Below are 21,975 nucleotides of genomic sequence, written 5' to 3' on the forward strand. Positions count from 1 at the left end.
CTATCTATCTATCTATCTATCTATCTATCTATGTATCTATCTATCTATCTATCTATCTATCTATCTATCTATCTATCTATCTATCTATCTATCTATCTAAACACAAGTAGAAATCTACTGAAGAGCCTGGTAGGGCGAAAGCGCTATAGATAAAAGTAGTTTGAGCATTGGACTTATTTTTGTGTTTATTCATCCCCGGTACCAAGAAAAATTGATTTATTGAATATAAATATTATATATATATATATATATATATATATATATATATATATATATATATATATATATATATATATATATATATATATATATATATATATATATATATATATATATATATATATATATATATATATATATAATTTTAACGTCACTTATTTTTAAATGTATTGTGAAACGTCTGAGGAAGAAATGAAAGTGCTTACGTTTTGCGATTAGTGTTGTTAATTTTTATTTGAATATATATTACCGGACACTGTGACTTTTTATTTTATTTGGATATATATATATAATGTAATTCATAGCTCTATATAAACAGCCAGACTGAAATCAACAAGCCTCGTTTATCGATGGGTCGAAATCTACAAAGGCTGATAATATCAGGAATCTGATAGGAATGACATGTACATGCCAAGCTACAGCGACTTAATCACGGACTGCACAAAATAATCATGATGATGTCAGACTAGAAATTAGATAGGAGACAATTTGTCTGTTTCATTTAGCTAACGTATTGAAGTACATTAACCGTAATTTAGTGACTTACTTTTAATAATAAATTTATTTATTAGTAATAGAGGTAAATATAAAAAAGAAAATGCTTTTTAATGATTCATGCGGGTTATGAAGGTAGCGATCATTGTAAACAAAAGTTACTTAATCCGCTAGCGTTTTTTCGCAATGTCGACACCTTCGTATTTGGCATGAATCACCAAAAAAAACCCATTCATTTAATTGTATTTTTATTATGTACTAATTATTTGTGATTTAAACAAAGAAAGGATGAGTTGAACATATATTTAAATGAGTTGATTATTTAAATTACGTGTTTTAACTTAGAACCTTACTTTTTTGAAGCAATTTTACGGTGTCCCTGGTTTGAATGGAATATTAATATTTCTTTGACGGGAAATACAGTTAGGTTCTATTGTTTTTTTTTCCTCAAAAATTTGAAATTGGTCCTAAAAATTATTACATTTATTTAGAATACAATGACGGCATACTCATACATCCACAGAGGGGTGCAGCATGGGGACTCATCCATGGGCTCGCCACAAAATACTGTAGCAAATCGTGTAACAATACAATGACTATTTGATATTTAATTTCTATATATCAAGGTAGATTTTGTTTTATATTATACGGATTTGGAAAATGATATAGTAACTTTGCAAATAAGTTAAAAAATGTGTAAATCCATTTGGTTATTTTAGGTGTTTCAATGTATATGTTAGGCATTTAGATCCAATATATGGCTCATTTCTAGCTTTCACAAGATCACTGAATATAAGGTAATTTTCTTTTCATACAATTTTGCATAAAACTGCAATAAATCTACCCTCATATTGCCGTAAAGATTTTCAAGAAATATATATTTCTGTGTAAACATTTGAATCTCGTTAGTCAAAAATTCCATCAAAGTAATATATATATAAGATTAATTCCTTGTCATAAAAGTATTAATGCTTGAAACACTTTATCTGAATTCTTATTTTTAATTGTGATTTAACTTCTTTTAAACAAATTTGACATTAACAAATGTATTTAAATAAGTAAAACTTATTTAATATGAAAATTAAAACATATCAATTCAGGTACAATTCTTTGCAATTTTATGTGTATTGATATACGAAAAAAAATTCTTGCAGGACAGTTGATCTAACTTAACGTTTTGGGACCAGGTTTTGACAAACAAGGTCAAGCTTTTCATTTTTGTGTAACTACGTCGTTTGCTGTCCTTCATAACTGACATCAAAGTATTCTTCAGACTCATCGCTTTCCATTGGGCTATTTAGTCTTAAAGAGTTGTTAGTATGAGCTAAAATGTCATTGTTTGTATATATTTCTTCATCTTGTGTCCACTTTAGAGGGGAACTTGGTTTTGTTTGTGATTCTGGGTCGTGAACGATTGCATCAATAATCGAGTTTGGATATTCAAATGTCACAGGTTCATTGTTATTTCTTTGTTGTCTTTGTTCTGAATAGCGATGTATTGGTTTCGTTGTAATGAATTTGCATGGTGTTGAATATATATCTGCTTTTCTATCTGTTGTCTTGTTGTCAACAGTTTCTACATCAGGTTCGTCCACAGTACTTTCACCAAACTGCTCGTCGTGTAGACGCCATTTGTTCTGAATACCTTTTACACTTTCGTACGGCTGTAAAAGGACTGCACTAGTCAATCCGAGACTCGAGTCCCCTGTATCTACCGTACTGCCTGTGTTACAGATAGAGTGGTTGGAATACTGCACTTTAAGGTTTACATGGTCGTAAATATCTTCGTGCGGATTTTCCTCTTCTGTTTCTGAAGGATGGTTTCTGACCGTAAAGTTGGCCACATTTTGCATGGAAAATAGATCTTAATATTAAAAGAAGACATATTGATAAGATATATTTTGCAATTATTTTCAATTTTTAAAAATCAAAACAGTTATATTATCAAATGTACCATTCATACTTATCTTTCATTAGTATCAATGTGTTCATAGTTACCTTTCTTTCTCTTCATCATTTCTGAATACCGCATTCTTAAAAGATGCAACATGTACCGTTTATTAACAAAATTAATTTGTCAATGATTACAATTAAAATATACTTGTGATGTTGTGAAAATGGTCAATTATATTAAGTAAATTTACCTGATGCAGATTGTGCCGAGAACTAGACAGGTGATGGCGGTTATCAGTAAAGGGACGACTTTTAGAGTTGCTATACTATCAGCAGCAGCTAGTGTTGAATATATAAATAACAGTTGTCAAAAAAATAGGCCACCCAGGCTAAGCAATAATAAAATGTTCTTTAATGAGCTGACGATATACAACTCTACACCATGTATTTGCAATATTAATGATTGCAACTTTGAAAAATAAAACTTTTACAATCGTGTTGAATGAAGTTTCTATTCTAAATTAAATAAAAAAACATGATAATCTCGTTATTCAAAGAGACCTTTTGGACTAATACATTTAACTCCTAATATTTCCTTGATTTGGTAAAATATAACACAACTTAAAAACAATAAATAGACTGAAATATAAAAAAATAATTTCTCGTGCAAAACATGTACTAAGTATGTTGTTAAACTTTTTCCTCGTCACTCGATTTGGTGCATCGCTTCTCAAGCACCAGTTCTCATGGTACTCGAAAAAGTGAAGCGTTTAACGTTGACATAGTAACCAATAGAAACCTCAATGAGAGCACGAACTCCACGAACTCCATGAACCTGCATTGGTTGACCTCAGGTGGCAGGGGACAGTTTTTTTGATCCAATTCATTGTAGCCAAGGGATGCATGTCTTCGGAACTAGAGTTTCCTCAGTTCCCATTCAGCACAAATACCTTTAATTCACTCTTTATAAGGCCAATTACCAATTTCTGAAGAAAATTGCTAATCAAAACCTGTAAAATTCTCTACATACTGGTTTTTATGAGATTTTGACCCTTTCATATTTTGCTAATTTTTCATGATTTTTCAGCTTTTTAGACCTCCCCCAGCTAATTCCCTGCAGAGGGTTGACCTTCCGTACCGCGTGCATGCTGCACTATCACATGTCAGAAACTTACCGGTGTATAGTTTACAATGTCCCATCCACCTACTTTTCGTGTTATTTTACCTCCCGTCTGTAACTTGCAATTTCACTGTGTAAAGTCAGCACAACAGTCAAAGCCGCAGGTTTCGCATTTTACTTCTGATTCTCATGTACCTAACATAAGGGGCCTACATATTGCATATCAATTTCAACAAGAGACACCCCTCTAACTAGTGATATTCATTAAAAATCATTTCATGAATTTTAGCAACACTCATAAACCTTCAAGTACAGCAACTCTCAATTTTACAAAAATATTGACGGGTACTTTATTCGAAACTGTCCCTTGCTACCTCAGAGTTACAAGTAGTTGTAATGACTAATAAGATAAGTTCGGTGTAACACCAGATTTACAAGAACAAGAACGATAATTTACAAATTTGTTAAAGAAAAATGAAGCAAATGATATTAATATAATGGGGTAATGTATTTTTTCCGTAATGCTCAATGCGTTCATACCCTCAATAACAACGTTCTCTAGGGATGTTATTGTGTAAATAACGTTCAACAGACTGCATAGTGGTCGAATTTATTGTCATTTCTTGTGTCGATTTATACACTGTCAATGTTCCGTCTCCGGAATAATTTTCAATTTTGTCTGGGTTTGTGTTTTTCTTTCATAATACAGAAACGTTGTTATAATTATAAGTTTGTTAATGTAGTTTATTTACTAGTCCAAATATATAACACCATGCTATTTAAATTGTAAGAGAAAATTCGGAATGAACTTATGGTACATAATTGTACAATTCATACATTTTTTCCTATCTTTTAACATAACTACTGTAACGTGCTTCTCTAACTACAATTAATATAAGGGTTCTTTTTTAGGGATATATAATTTTCCGAAGATACTCTGAGTATTTTGATTGATCCGATTATAAAAAGATTTTCCGCTACTCTTCCTGAGTTTTTTATGATTTGCTTCTATAAAAATGATTTATCAAAGACTTTACCAGGTATTCTAAAGACTGGGTATACTGCACCGCAGACTTACCGGTAATGGGTTCCTATTAATATTGGGAACCATGTGCCTCAATCTTATGCAGATCTACTACGTCTTGATTCCCAACTTAATTCCCCAGACACCAATACTGCTGGTGAAACGTTTTCGAATTCCCACCCTAGCCTCATCTTCGCTAGCCAAGGGTTTTCGGTCCACTTTGCTCCCCATAAACCCTTGGCGGATTTCATTACGAAAACTCGGTGATGTGGTGGCGCTATCTAGCGAGCAACTTGAGTTGCGCCCCTTGCATATTTACAATTTATTCGAATTAAACAACTGGTTATATACACACTACGAAATTAATACAACTTGAAAACATGTTGACTACCGAATATCGGAACATAATTAACGATGCTATTAAATACGAATTAAGTTATAACGTAATGAAAACACGGAATATTTTATTCATAGTGTTTTGTAAGGACCTGTACCGGGAGTGAAAAAGTCGCCGATTTATATGAAAGCTTTCATGCCATAAAATCAGGTATCGTTGTCGTGAATATTGCAGACCAAAGAAATTAAATAAAACAGAGCTCACTGAACCTTAAAAAGAAATAACTATAAGCAGGAACGTATATACGAACGGGATAGGCAACTTCTACATTCGCCATGTTTACTTCCCATGCTATTACGCGAGCCTTGACAAGGTTTTAGAACTATGGTCAATCCCAGTAAAATATATAGGTTTTTAAAGCGATCTGGTTAGACCATCGTTGGGGAGGCAAAAGTTAAAATGTTAAAAGCACCGAATGTTTTACGAAAGATCACACATGTGTTTTCTTTTAAAGTTTATATTTACAAGCACTGCGATTGGATCAGCTACTCGCAGCTGTAGCCAATCATAAAACGGAGCTTGTCACCGAGTTTTCGTAATGAAATCCGCCAAGGGTTTATGGGGAGCAAAGTGGACCGAAAACCCTTGGCTAACGAAGATGCCCTAACCTCTAATTTCCTAACTATTGCCTTCCTAATACTCTTCTTCTTCTGCTCAGGCTTCTCCAATGCGTCGCCTTTGAGCTTCTCAGCCAGACTGCCTCAGCTGCCGGCAGAGCCGACTTATATACCCTTGGAACAGTTCATTCCAAGGGATGTCAGGTCATTCCATTTTTATGGGTGCGGTCAATTCACTACTAAGTATTCTAAATATATTGATACATTTCATATATATATACATGTATATGGATCTTTGATACATCTGTAAACTTTATTACTTCTGCAATACCCTACATATGTTTTTGTTTGTCAAATGTTTATTGTGAAATTGTGTCATGATATTGAGTGCACACTGTTTAAATTTTGATAAGTCATTAAAGGTAAGAAAGTTATATTTTATACTTATGGGATATATCCTGTTAAAATTACTCATTTTGTAGGGAATTTTTGTTTACATTTTGAAAGTATGGTCACTAATAACTGTCATAATTCTGCAAGGTTATTTTTTAGGTATTGTTATTTGAGATTGAATTGTAATAGAGTGTTTTGTTATTTTCAGTTTTCTTACTATTTGGGCACTATCTTAATAAAATAAATCATCTTTACTTTGATGCCTTTAGGGTTTTACTAGCGGTATAAACAATCTCCGAATTAAAGACTGCATAGTCAACAATAATACGAAAGTGAAAATCAAGTAATATAAGCGTTTTGTATGTTAATAATGTACTTGTGTTTCTTTATCATCCGTATTGTAAGTAGGAATCCTACCTGGATCTGTACAGTTAACACTGGTTGTGTTACACACACACCCTCTTCTTGGATCACAATAATTATCCGGGGAGCAGTTACAAAGTTCTTTGCATTGAAGTCCAAAGTATCCTATTTGACAGGTTAAGGAGCAGTTCTTACCAATGAAGCCTGGCTCACATTCTACTAGCATATTTCTTTTATCTAACTTTAACCATAATAGGGTTCAAAAGGGAGTGAAATCCTTTTAAACAACATTTCAAATCGATTAAGTGTTCTCAAATTTTTAATGCTGAACGCATTGATTGGTTGTATTACTGTTAATTTATTTTTTACGCGAGTACTTAATCCTGCAATTCCGCTGGTTTGTATGAAATTGCGAGAATATTAAAACGCGAGCATCATTTAAAAAAAATAAATTTTAGTTAAAAACTGTCTGAAAAATAAAAGCGAGATTCTAAAATCAGCTAGGGTTGCTTCTCGCGATTTAACGCGGAAATTATCTCCTCGAATTAGATTAGGGATCTACAGTATGTAATCCATTGAGGGAATGATACATGTAAGTATTGGAGCATTTAAGATGACACCAAAGTGTCTTTTCCCATCGATTTTGTGGCAGTATATATATATATATATATATATATATATATATATATATATATATATATATATATATATATATATATATATATATATATATATATATATATATATATATATATATATGTGTGTGTGTGTGTGTGTGTGTGTGTGTGTGTGTGTGTGTGTGTGTGTGTGTGTGTGTGTGTGTGTATTCTTAATACATTTTGAGAGGATTAAAAAAAAATAGGTTTAGAGTTTACGTGATGGTCAGTCTTCAAAGAAAATACATTATACATTTGATGTAATTATAAATTTACAAATTTCATTTTCAGACTTATTCATGTAATTTATAAAGAGGGAACCAAAATTAATTGGAATAAGCATTTGATCCCTCAATAGTATGTTGATTGGTAAAATTGTCATTAAATTTTATATTCAATAGACTATTCATTTAAATTTCAATTATATCAAACCATCTGTACTGAGGAATCAATGAGATATTAGATTCATCAAAAGTATTTAATAATTCAAAAACAAAACATCTTATTCTCAATATATACATATCTAATATTTACAACAGCAAATGTACAACAGTTAATATCATACCATCTACTATTCTATTATAAAACAATAACTTAAGTCTTTTTTTAAGCCTTTTTCATAAGATTTTCTCCCATACTTTAATGAGTAATAATGTCTTTATGAGAAAATTTTCTGAATACATAACCTGATGCCAAGTCTGCTGATTTGAAAATGATATGAATTGATACATTATACTGTTATGCAGCATTGACTGCTGCACTTTATGTACTATGAGGTGAGAATTGTATCACATCAATCCCTGATTTACAAAGCACATTTTTTATCCAATTTGCCACTGTCTGTTTACATATCTTGTGGAATGGATTAATTGTACTTATAAACAATTGAGTTTCATTCTTTCTTAATCTTTTTGTTCTTTCAATATATACATGGGAAGTCATCACAGCACAAAAGGTTTCATTTGTAAAATACTTGAACTCAAGAGGTGTCAAATGATATTCAGGGCAAGTTTGTTTCAAAATATCACCAATATAAATATTTACACCAAAACTATCAAGTTGTACATTTCTAATATCAATCTATCAATTGAAATGTTTGACTTCGTTGACCTGACAACAAAGCTAACAAAATAAAAAGTTTAGGACACAATAATCTTAGATCACCACAGAATAAATCCCAATCATATATTGTAACTCACTTACATGTTGGTCTACTTCTTATGTAATTAGTTTTGGTTCCTGGATATCTTTGGCTGTTGGCGCCTGTCTAAAAATGTCGACTTCGTATTTCGTTGACCAATTGCTTGTGTCAAGATCTTAATAAAGATGTTTTTGTTAATCAAAGGGCATATATTTCCGATTGTTTCTCTTCGCTCTATTTGAGTGAACGATTTTTCTGCTTAATTGACGCGCATCTGTGATTTCATTGATATGATTGTCAAGATCATCACAAACGAGTTTGCTGGTAACGGAATTGTCCACAGCACACAATGTTTTAAATTCTTTGGTCAGGTCTGGCTTGAGAAAATGGCAACGGCGTTGTGATAAATCAGCGAATGCTATTTGCATCATTGTGAGGGTGTCATTAGCTAAGGCTAAGTGATTTTTTACATCTGTTGTTTTCATCTCGATTTTATTTGTGGTTGTATTCATGAGTTAATCCATTAAATCTATAAAATGGATATAAAACTTTGCAAACAAGTGTCTGTTAATTTTGTGAGATCTTCGTCCCAATGAGGTCCAGATGCCTTTGTTTACCCTTGGAACTTGTAAATTTTCTCAATTATCAGGCTTGTAATGTTTAGTTAACTGATCTTCCTTCTCATCATCATTTATACGAATATAACTTCTATCGTTGACTATTTTAGCCAATCTTTCCTTGAACTTTTCTCGTCCTGTTTTTAAAAATGTTCAATTTGTTTGATGAGGTCTTCATCTTTATCTGGATTTATATGTTCGACTTTGAGGAGAAGATCGACTTATTCTATATGAATATCAGATTAGTGTGATAATGTCCTCCGAATTTCCTCTATATCGTCGTCGTCAGATACATCCGATTCTGATTTGCCGAGGTCTAGTTTACTCTCTACACTCGATTTTAAGTAATCGGAGTTCTGGATTTCTGTTGCTTGATCTCAAACATTAAATTGTTAAAGAAGGTTTGTTGTTGGTTCAAAATGGTCCCTAGCAAAGCTTCGCGTATGGCTGCCGCCATCGTTCCCGTTACGGTAATCCCGGAATATCTGGATCCAGAACTAATTGACTGCACAATAGCATTGTCAAAATAATATTAAATCAAGAATCGGATGTATTCAGAATGTCAGACCCAGAATGAGGTACATTATCATTCAACCCAGAATTGGGTAAAGTCACGTTTACATTATCATGATTATTGCATGTCCCAGAATTGGGTGTAGCTCCAGCCTCGTCACCCAGAATTAGGTTAGGCATCATATCAAGTTTCAGGAAAACGTTTCCTAACTTTTACAGCGTTTAATTGCACAGGTAGACCTGCAAAATGTTTCCGTTCTTCATACAATCAATACACAATAATCTGCACTGGATATAAAAAGTTCTGATATAGGTAATAAACTCCTTAAATAATCCAAACTGCTTAAACACCAAACATCAACGTCATTACATCCTGAGATACCTCTAAATACTGACCATCACGTGACCTCTAAGCAACCTCATTAATTCCTCAGTACAGTTCATTAAATAATAATAAAATGTGTTTGTTTTAAATGATACGTTTCACCTTCCAGAATGCCCTTCACTTCTTCGTATGAACAGTTTCTAAGGCGAGGCAAGCTACCGACAAACAAGCTGATAAAACAGGACTATCAACAGTCTTGTTTAAAGTAATTTTTTTCGTAAGTTCTATGGTCGATACAACGACCTTGTCAGCTAATACAATCGTCCACTGGGTTGCAGGCTGACTGACGTTTTTCAAATTTTCATACTAATTGTTTGACCATAATTTATCACCTAATTGTCTACGGACTTTTTCCGTTTTCCCCGATTACTATAAAAAGCACATGGCGGGTGTGACCAGAGAATGAATCAATTTGAATTTGAACATTGTCGTTATCACCACATGTCTTTCCGAATGAACTTTTGTTGAATTCTCATATACATATCTTACAATACAATGTTAACTATCAATATTTCATTTACACCCCCCCCCAAACCCCCCCCCCCCCCCAAAAAACAAACAACAACAACCCAAAACCAAATAAAATCCAAAATAACCCCCCAAAAAACTAAGCAACAAATATTGTCAGCCATCTCAAATACAAGTATAAACATAAATATATAAGGTGATACATACCTTTGCATTTATTTTCGCTTAGGTAAAACCCTGTGCAACAATCTATTGAAAAACTGAAAAAAGTAAGTTCGAAGAACATAAGTTTTATAAGAATATTTATCTCGTACATTTATGTGTAAAATGTTAATGTTGAAAAATCTAAATACTCATAAATCGTATTTCAAGACTATGAAACTACATTAATTTGTTTTGGGTTCTGAAGAGAAGCAGAAGCCGTTTTCAAAAAGGTGTGTCAATATTTGAACATTATATGTTAATATATATTCCATGTTAAGGTTCGTCTCTCTCTCTTTAAGACTATTTGAAGGGACCCCTTACCTGTTTGGTAGGTTACAATAACCTTTATCAGAAGCAGTTTGGCATGCACCCGGAAAAATGTTTAAATAGCATAGAACGATAATCCATGGCTGATGAATCATTGTTAAACTTCATTAAAAGGAATTAAATACCATGAAATATACACGTAATACATAACGGCTAATTTCTGAAGTAAATATTTTAGTTTAAATATTTTCCTGGTTTGTTCCAATAATCATAAATCTATATAGTGATTATCAATCGATAAGGCATCAAGCATACTTTGGACATTTCCGCCATACCAATTTGATTTAATTAGTCCAAATGTACTTTTAGTGTTGAGTTTATATCAGTACTTCTTATCAAAGAAGTAGTACATTTATTTTCAAACTTTCAATCTTTCTAAGAAAATATATATATGAAAATAAGCAAAAGTACAAAAGTTTGCCCGTTTTGAAAGTTTGTCGTTTCTATGATCCAGTGAGCCAAAACTTGCAACATTATAAAGTTTGTTTTATTACATTGCAATTATAATTGCCAAAAAATATATGTCCTCGGAAAATATTCGTAAGTGTTTCTATAACAATATTGGTTGGTTAAGACTGGTTATTCTTCCAAAGTGTAACGTTCTCTTTCTGACTATAACAAGAAGTTTAAAGACTCCCAAGCAATCTAACGTTCACAAATATTAGCATTTTAAAAATAGTTTTTCCGATGTATATTTTTGTAAAACTGGAAAGTTTCCTAATTTCGAAAATAATACATCCTTTTGATCCCAAAGACTATAATAAGTCTTAACCTGAACACTCTCAAAAAATCATCGCTGTATGTTAATATACCAAATCAAAATATTTCATTTTTATAGAACTGCTTTTATAGTAAATGAGTTTATTTGCTGATCAACCAGAGGTTTAACATCTTACAGCGATAATAAGTAGTGATAAGTAGATGTAAATCATTGACTCATTAAATGATAGTGTCATTGGAAATGTAGTCTTAGAGGAAAACCTACACCGTTAGATGACCACATCGGGGCTTGAACTATATATATTTTCGTTACTGGGCAATATTGTTTTAATTTGGATAGCATAGACAAAAACATTATTAAAAATTTTTTAAAATAATTTCCAAATTATTTGCAACTTTTTTATGTAAAATCACAATTCTACGATGAAATATTTCATTATAAGGGTTATGTTAAACTATACACGCTGTATCTCTTTTATATTCCCAGCATTTTTCACTGCATTTTTATACCTAACTAAAGTTTTAAATTGGCACACAATAAATTTTGATTAATTTAGATTTATTATTTGCATTTGAAACTGTAACTAAACTAATATCAATCGCATAAAGTAGCCATCGACACGAAGCGCGTTCTTTAAAATTGTGTCAATATGAGGCATCCGGCAAATGTTACTATTTGCGCGCGCATTGTACCTTACACTATTTACTATGTAATGACAACCTCGTGTATGTAAATGACTAAAAGCGTTATTCTAATGCGTTTGATCTGAGAGTATAAAACATTTATACAGTTACATAAATAATGTTTTAGATTACGTTTATCTTCACATATGCTTATGAATATTTAAGGGGCATGGTCACGATTATTAAAAATGCCTTAGTAAATCATTTTAAACATTAAAATCTGAAAAACAATTGACCAAAATCGTGACCATGTCCCTTTAATAGGAAGTACAATTCGCCTACTTAAGGGGGATGTGCGGCCATCTTGTACATTTGAGGATAGGAATGTAAACATTTCTTGAACTGGCTTGTTTCTGCCTTCTTCTGAAGTCAAACATGTCATTTTGTTTGTACTTTGAAAAAAATGTATACAAGAACGGGACAATGTCTTTTTAATCACTCAAAACAGCTGTCGAACTGCGCAGCTTCATACTTATTTTAAAGATTTAAAAATCAGGCAGAAACAAGCCACCTCAAGAAATGCTAAAATTCTTATCCTCAAATGTACAGATAGCTGCGCACCCCTTTTAAAGCAAAGCTTATTCATGTCTTCCTATTTCGGATATCAACAAATCGGTGCGACATATCTTATTAATTATGTTTATTGCATGTAACATAACGCTTTCGCATTACATCAACAAAGCTGTGACGAATGATATTACATGCCGATCATTCTTTTAAAAAATACTTGTTTCAATGTTATATTACAGCGGTAAGACACAATATTTTATAAAGACATTGTAAACGGTACAAAAAATGTCCGTGCTAATTGGGAATAGTTATCGATACTATTTACAGGCAGTATTCGTATTTCATTGCGTAAAATTCTTTGACTCCTCTTGTGTTATTGTATACGCTATGTTTAACAACGTGTTTACCAAAAACAGACTCGTCCACAATAAAGTGCGTCCCTTTGGTATTTCAGTTATCTAATATTTTAAATCTCTCTGAGGTGACCTTTGATACACAGCTGTTCAGTCAGGATCATGAAGAGAAACTGGAGTTTGTGTAATAATGTCACCTGTTGATATTATCAAAATCATAACATGTGACAAATCCATGTTTGTTATCTCATTAAGCTTCCTGCTGTAATTTGCTCGCATAATGCCAAACATTTCCATTGGACATTGGTATGTGTCATAATTGCCCGCACAATGATTCGCTTTGAGCGAATACCCTATGTTTTGAAGGTTTTATAATTTAATATTGGTATAGAACTTTGATTTGATTGTTCTTTGCATTGGTGGACATGTGTAGGAGATTTCTCACCTGTGGCGCCTGGTTTACACTTATGTTTTGTACAATCATAGTTTTAACTCTATTTTGGTTTCAAATTAAAATGTGGAGTGTTATAAAACATTGAAATAATTACTTAATTTTTACATCAACATTGAAAATTTATGTCGTCAAGTTCGCATTCATCGGGTTTCTGACTACTACCAAAAGTCACGTTTACCTAGTTGGCACTTTGAAAAAAAAACCCCAGTAGAAATGCAAATCTATGAATTTGGTTCTGATATCCTCTTGTAAATAACCAGGCTAATGATAAGTGTTTTTTCTATCTTAATTAATGCAAAACACAGGTAGATAATCTTTTATCTACAGCATCATCAACAAGAATTGACAATTTAATTAAACTGGTGTTTTTGTTTTGAACCTATAAATATCAGACAACCATTCTGATTATTAATGTTCGACCATACTTATCTATAAATTTATTCTTACTAAGATAACACCCAGTACAACATTTAACAGAAGCGCTAAAACAAAACTTTGAACAAATAACTTTCAAAATTTTTTTTATCAACAATATCATTGGAAAGGGAAAGATGATTGAAACTATATTGATTTACAATTATAGCCGCATCAGAATTCTATTTAGTTAAGGAATTACTTATTTGTTAGGTACCATGCACACATTCGAGCAACCAATATTTTGACAGACAACCCTTTTTTGTATTACAAAAATTCATAATAGATTTACCATGGTGAATGTTGACTCTGATTTCAAATTATAAGATGAGATGAAAATACAGATTTGTTTCTTTAATTCTTTTTGGGGATCTACATGTTTTAAATTTAATTTCCTTAAGTTGTTCCGGTTTAATAATATATCTATATTTAACCTTTGTAATCTTGATAAAATCAAACATGATATAAACCTAAGCGTTACGCATTAAGTTGACAACTATTCAAACATCTGATTGAGGACATCGTGTGTAACATGTATATGCTCTTTGAGAAATTTGATTTCGTGAAAATAAAACCAAAGTCCGTACAATTTTGGACTTTGATCATCGCATGCAATCTCAAAGTTCGTCGATATCTTCAAAATTTTTATATATGATTCTATTACATCCTTAATAATAAATACATGTTTTTTGTTTATGTGATACAGATGACACCCCAAAACTCATATCGGCCTCCGGGACTGATACAATTTATTAGCCCTTGGGCTGATACGGATCCGTATTACACCCCCTGCGGAACTGTACTCATGCCTTTTTCCGATTCGGCACTTCTGCATGTTTACAGACAGAAAATTATCTTGTCAGGTCTTCTTTTGGAATAAGCAAGTAATACATGTAACTATTGCAAAGAAAAAAATTGATTCATTTCTTTAAAAACTTTGAAATACAACAATATTTATTTTGTGAAAAATAGTTCAACGAGATACTGTATACAGGGTTACTTTTGCCCAGTGTAATTTTTGCCCGTCTACACTTACAAAAAGTTTTGCCCCGTTTTGAATTAACCCAGGCTAAGTCGTCTTTAAAAAAGATAATATAAAACATTGGAACTCTCCCAGTCTTAAATTCACCAGCTGACAATGAGAGCGAGAGGGGTGAATATTTCCCGGTATACATTATCTGAGCAATAGCCAGTATGTTATATCTTGGCCCACATCAGTATTAAAATACATTAATATTGCAGCACAGTTGATTTAATTTAAGATTTCGAGATCAGATTCTGTTAAACAAGGCAAGTGGACACAATTGATTGTTATATAAAAACGTCATCAACTGTTCATTAAAACTGACGCATATACTCGTCGCTCTCCAATGGACTTTCTGCCCTAATACTATTTTAATACTAAATCACACCGTCATTTGCATGTTTATTAATCTTGTGTCCACTTTGAAAGGAATAGATTTGTTTGTAGTTTTGGCTCGAGCACGACAGTATCAATAGTCGAGTTTGGATATTCGAATTTCAAAGTTTCACCACAGTTCTCTTGTTGCCCTTGTTGAGAACAACAAGAAAGCGGTTTCTTTGTGATACGTTTGCATGGTGTTGAATATAGATTTGCTTGTTGCTCTGTTGTTTCATCCCTGTGGGGTTCGTCCACTAAACTTTCACTAATTCCCTCTTCACTTCTCTGAAAGTCCCTTTCGTGTGGATGCCATGTGTTTTGGATGCTTTCCTCATTTTGTGCCTGCTGCAAGGGACATTACTACCAGACGCTGTATCCCCAGTCACCGCCATACTGCCTTTGTGATAGATAGAATAGTTGGAATGGTACACTCTAAGGTTTAAATGGTCGTAAATGTCGTTGCTTGGATTGAACTCATCTGTTTCGGAACGATGGTTTCTGACTGTAGAATCTGTTACAAGTTTTATGGGAAATGTATTTATATGTTAAAAGAAACCCGTTAGGCATGGAATATAAAACACTTCATTATTTGCTTCATCATTGAAAATAAATTACTATTTATACCTTTTTATCATTGATATGATTTGGAAAATACTAACCTGTTTTTCTTTTCAAGATTTGTGAATATCGCATCCTTAAAAGGACACAACATAATCTAATTCTAAAAATTTGATTTGCCACTGATACTAATTTAGACTTTTACGTATGATTTGAAAATGGTATATAATATTAAGTAAGTTTACCTGATGCAGACTGTGCCAAAAACCAGACAGGTGATGACAGGAATCATTAAAGGAACGGCTACAAATTCTATTTTTTCTTCATCTTCATCAGGCTGCTCTAGTAATGAATAACGAAGTACCATCAAGAAAAGAGCATTAACGACCTATGATTTGCCAGAGGAAAAATATCTTTAGAAGTAAACGAGAACTATAATTAACAATTCATACATGGTAAAGTATTATTCAAGATTCATTATAATTTTTCTTGCCTAATTTTCACTTGGCAAATTTCTTTTTCGATCACCATTATATTAGAAATTTCCGATATGTGATTAGATACAATATATACGCCAACTTTTATGTCTTGCTTTCGCTGTCGGTATTAAGCTTGTTCAATGAAATTTATGAATATTTCTAACTATTCTTAATGTAAATTCAAATATATGTTGCAGTGTAAAACGTTCAATGTGTTAAACAAATATTATAAACAAAGTAAATAAAAATGCATTTCGCAGTGTGAAACGTTCAAAGTGTGTGATCACTATATTTTAATTTTTGTACAAAATAATACGAATATGATGTGATGTCTTATTTTGAACAGTATCGGTTTTAATAAATATGGAGCACAACGTACAAAAATTGATAATAATCGTGTTGGATGAAAATTGATAAGAACCGTTATCTTATCATCATCATTGTTTGTTTAAGAAAATAACATATTTGAGGCATTTCGGTTAATATTAGACACAGCCAATTGCACTTCCATAAGAAAACATATTAGATTGCTTTGGTTATCAGAAACTGTCTGGTGTTTTCGGGCGTTTATGATGCATATATCGTATTTGCAGCAACGTGTTTTAATTTGGGCTATCTATTGATTTATCCGTGATTGTCTAATTCTGAAAGTTATCAATACTGAAGAGTGGAGTATTAGACTTATATTGAACACACTGATAAAAGCTTGCCATGTGTAATAAGACTAAATGACCAATAGAAAGACTTCACAACAATGTTTTAAGTAAGGATAAGTGTATGATGGATTCAACTTGGAAAATTGTCCTTTGAATATATACAAACTGAGGATTGATGTAAAACCCTTCTTTAATTCTTAGTGTAGATCTGAATTACTTTCTTTTTTGCATGTGTGTTTATATCGCTAATATGACCTCACATGTAATGTAAAATCTGATTACTTTATAAACATAAATGTTTATGATTATTATCTAGTTTTCTTAGATTTAGACAAACCAGTCCGGTATTGATAGTAAATTACTTACTATTAACAGTTAGCCTAGCTGTCGGACTAACAACTGTTGTCAATGCCTTTGTAGATTCCTTCTCTGTCAATAATGATTAGAGGTTAATAACAATTTAACGTACAGCGTGTTAAATTTTTTTTAAATGCATATTCATACCTTTCTTTAAAAGCCGCACTAAAGAATTATACCTTGATCTGTACAGTTACCACTTGTTATGTTACACAAACATCCTCTTGCAGCCTTACAATACATGTCTAGTGAACAGTTACACAGCCCTAGGCACCGACGTCCGAAGTACCCGGATGGACAGGTTCTGGAACAGTTTGTACCCACGTAGCCTGTCTCACACTCTACAAAGGATTTCTTATGTCAAACTGTAAAAACTGATAACTCTAAAAAAAGATTGGCATCCTTAGAAAATTTAAGGCACAGCCCAGACCGACTTATCATGTGTTTACTGAAGAACTTACTGATAGATGTAGCATACACAATACTCCATCACATTCAATGTTTTTGCTTTACTCTCCTGATGTTGATAAACGGTACGAGTTTTACAATGTTTAAAACATGATTGACATTAAAAGCACGACTTACTGATAGCTTTGAAGTAAACTTTGGTATTCTCTCCGATCGAAAAGGATATTATTTTCAGTTTCGAAATGCTCATTATTTTTAAAACTGTGTATTCTTGCAAGAATCTGAAACTTGTTAGCAAAGTACCATGTAGTAGTTAGCCAGTTACATTTTTAATTCACTGTATCCTGTTTGGAAATCATATTATTGCAGATTCTCGATTGTTATTCGCTAATCGCATAAGTGACAAATTAACGCTAGCATAAAAAGACACAACATATTTGGTTCTTATGTTATAAATACGGCTAACAATATTTTTTTTTAAAATAAATACATAATTGAAAATCATCATTTTCACGAATTAATAAATTTGTGTAGCCATATTTCCTTTTGTAGGTATAAGAAATACACGAAATTACCTCCCTGCGAATATGTAATAGTTTAGGAATCCACGAAAATTGGTCCCCATAAATTTTGATGATTCCATAGATTATTTTTTACCTTTGAAGATGAAAAAGGATAATTGAAACTTACCTTTACATTTATTTTCACTTAAAAAATACCCTGGACAACATCTTATGGTTGAGGTTAAAAAAAAATTAAAATAAGACATTCATAAAACGTTTGAAAAACTTCATCTGTTGTATTTAAAGTGTCTAAAAATACTCTTAATCCAAACTACGCGCCTGGCAACGAGACGTAATCCGGCTCTTTGGATCAAGTTACAGTTGTATTTGGATTATTAAGGATCTATTGCGAATAACAATTTAATTGACCTATAGGACAGGTATTGGTTTCTTTTTTTACAAAACAAACATATCGATTTCAATGCCACTTCTTCACACTTAAGCAATATACAGTAAACTCATAGGTTCTAGTTCTCAAAATGTATAGTGATTGAAAAAGTTACACACTCGTTGCCCGAGCAGTATCAGTTATGGTCGTATTTAAAACTTTAATATTTTATAATTTTGTTTTCAGTTTACTTTCTATAAAACGACACCTGCTCTTTATATGCGTTTATTTACAACCAGGGACATATAATCAACTATCGAAAGTCTCGCGCGACGAAGGCCACAAACTGTTTGACTCTTTGATACAAATATTGCACAACATAGTCTTTTTCAACAGAAATAACAGGAAGAATGATGTTTTTAGAAGTAGAAGGATTTTTACTAGGCGTTCGAACACTATCATCATTCACCGTACATTCAACTGACCCATTTTCCGTATTAATAGCTGCATCCTTTGTATAAAGGGCTTATCTGATGCCGGGATGAAAATGGGACGGATTTCAAACTGTAACTCCCCCCCCCCCCAGTTCTTTTTTCTAATCTAACCTTCCTCCTGCAATTTTTGGCATAAAATATTACCAATGCAGGCATTCTTTGCAAAGAACGAACTGCAATTACTTTGCAGTACTTCTCTCACAATTGCACCATTTCCTATAGATGCTCTGGAAAAGCAAACGTGCAATAGTTTTTGCTTGGCATTATTTTTTTTTTACTTGCCACCTGTTTTGAGTAACACAGAGTAATTGATTCTTGTCCTCAAACAAAGCGTGCTTACACTTAGGTATAATTCCGGTTGATTGCTTTCACATGTAGTTAAGTAGAAACATGTACTTTTCCCCATTTTTATCTTTAATTCAGGGTGCAAATTGCATTGAAGAAGAAGATCGAAATTAAATGTACAAAATGAACAATGCTGCATAAAAAAGAAAAGGTGTTTATAAATGTCGTTAAATTTAAAACAAAGTATGCCCAATGGAATCGAACCAGGGCCCAAAAACATCACGTGTTTCGTAGCGAGCGGTTTAATATAAACCACTATGATAGACTTTGGTTTTCGAAATTTTTTGTTGCAAAATTCAAGCGCAGGGCCAAGCCGGGTTCTCCTAAAGATACTATCTTAATTTATTTTTTCGAACAAAAGCTATCGAAATATCTTTTAGGGGCAGGCCGGTCGAAAAATTTAGAAATATGTACGAAAGAAAATAACAAAAAACTTTGATTTTCAATAGTGATTTCTTCTGGGAGATCCTTCTCCCCTATAGGTCAATTCAATTGTTATTTGTAAGATAACCTTTATTTATATAATCTATTAAAAGGTTAAACTACTAACACAACCTTTTTAAAAATCAATTGTACAATGTTTCCTTTAAATGAAACAGGTAATGTTTAACAATCACAATCAAAACACAGAAAAACCACCCCCCCCCCAAAAAAAAAAAATAAAATAAACAAACCCCCCAAAAAACCCAAAGCAGACAAACAAACACAAACGCTTTTTCTGTATAACGTCATCAATTTCATAGAGGGTTGATAAAGATTAAACCCCGAATGTGGTGATTCAAACAGGCAGATCATCACACAGGGTAAAATAAACAGTGTTTATAAATACAATAAGAAGTGTATATGATAACACTGATCATAATGAAAATAATAATAGAAGAGAAATCTTTGTACGATATAAATGGAGAACACTATTTGATCGCCTATGCAAAGTTACTTAGCGCGCCATCAAGAAAATGAGAGTAAAAAATACTTGACAGACAGTATTAAAAACCTTCATTGTTGATGAACAATGTTATATACTCTTATATTAGGACTATTTAAAATATATTCCAGGAACTGCTTACCTGTTCGGTTCTGTACAATTTCCTATATTAGGGTTAGAGTGGCAAGCACCCAAAGAAATGCTTAAAAGATGTAAAATAAAGATCCACGGATGATGAACCATTGTTAAATTAGAATAGAATAATAAATGAATGAATTGAATTAACGTATCCTATACGGTACTGCCAGACTTGAAATTTAAACTAATCGTTTCCCTTTTGTTCCAAAAATCACATATTTTTTTTAGATGGCGAATTTTCCAATGCGGTATTTATCGTGTTATCTACTTATCTAATGCTGTTTTTCTCCCTGAATTATAGATAACTAATAACAAAAAGAAATGATGTTGAGAGTGGATTAGTCACATATACAATCAATAAGATCGTGTGCAATGTTGTCCTGACACCGCTGCAATGCGGATAACATGTACGAACTGTGAAGAATGTCTAGAAAAGCATATTTACTCAATGTTTTACAAAGCTGTAACTCTGTGGTCGTAATAGATAATCATCTCAATCTTAATAACAAACTACACTCAAGATTAAACAAACCACTTTTCTATTACGACCAATGACGCAAAAAACAAACCCTAGATATATATGATATAGCTTAAGCTAAACCTAATTGCTACAGGAAAGTATATTTTCATATTACACACACATAAACATCAAAACAGTATTGTAGATAGAGGTTGCCTTTGTTAGATTTTTATATATTCTGAAGTAAATTTCGAAGAGCGTTATCTGAAGCAATTGTGCGGTGTCAGTCAAGTGTTTGGTATCTGTGACATTTCTCAAGTACCACTTGACAAATTGTGTAGGGCTATTGTTTTGTTTTATTTTTTTTTAAAAGTGTCCCAAAGAGTTTTAATAATTCCAGTTATTTAATAACAATGTTATTAAATAAATCTATGAAATTAATGTATCAATGATAGTTTCAGGATGGTGATCTTGGTTAGAATATCAAAAGGAATTTATTCATTATTTAGGATTGGAATTAAACACCCATTCATTTTTCTTCATTAAATATGAGTCAAGTACTGTAACAAAGAACAGGTTTTTTACATTGTTACTTTACATTGTTACTTTAACGATTTGTCTGTGATTTTAACAATATGACAGGAAAGGAAAAGTTGGGTATGCATTTCTATATTAGTTGAAGATATGTAGCAAGAAAGCGGTGTCGCTAATATAAATAAATATGTACATTTCAATGTTTTAATATACAGTTTTATTCTAATAACTTTTTAAAATTTTTTAAATGGGATTCTAAATTAAAAGTTTCATTTGATATACAAAGTATGTGATGATTAAATATCCATATGATGATATCTAAACGTTAGGGTACATTATTGGGACATATCAACGGGATCATCTTCGCTAGCAAAGCGTGACAATCCATGATATCTCTCTATTTACCCTTGGAAGATTTAGT

The 21,975-nt window shown here is 32.2% G+C and overlaps 1 protein-coding gene and 1 pseudogene across 1 annotated transcript; both read right to left on the bottom strand.

Moving 5' to 3' along the window:
• Positions 1-1,852: 1,852 nt before the first annotated feature.
• Positions 1,853-10,867, bottom strand: LOC128190469 (uncharacterized). The gene is made up of 6 exons (XM_052862538.1): positions 10,767-10,867; positions 10,449-10,501; positions 6,516-6,677; positions 2,859-2,946; positions 2,713-2,747; positions 1,853-2,578 (listed from the first exon to the last, which is right to left on the bottom strand). The coding sequence occupies exons 1-6, from the start codon at positions 10,865-10,867 to the stop codon at positions 1,941-1,943; spliced, it is 1,077 nt and encodes a 358-aa protein (XP_052718498.1). The 3' UTR covers positions 1,853-1,940.
• A 4,055-nt stretch (positions 10,868-14,922) lies between these two features.
• Positions 14,923-17,692, bottom strand: LOC128188620 (uncharacterized; annotated as a pseudogene).
• Between the last annotated feature and the right edge of the window lie 4,283 nt (positions 17,693-21,975).

This window comes from Crassostrea angulata, chromosome 6, assembly GCF_025612915.1.
Source record: "Crassostrea angulata isolate pt1a10 chromosome 6, ASM2561291v2, whole genome shotgun sequence".
Classification (NCBI taxonomy): Eukaryota; Metazoa; Mollusca; class Bivalvia; order Ostreida; family Ostreidae; genus Magallana; species Magallana angulata.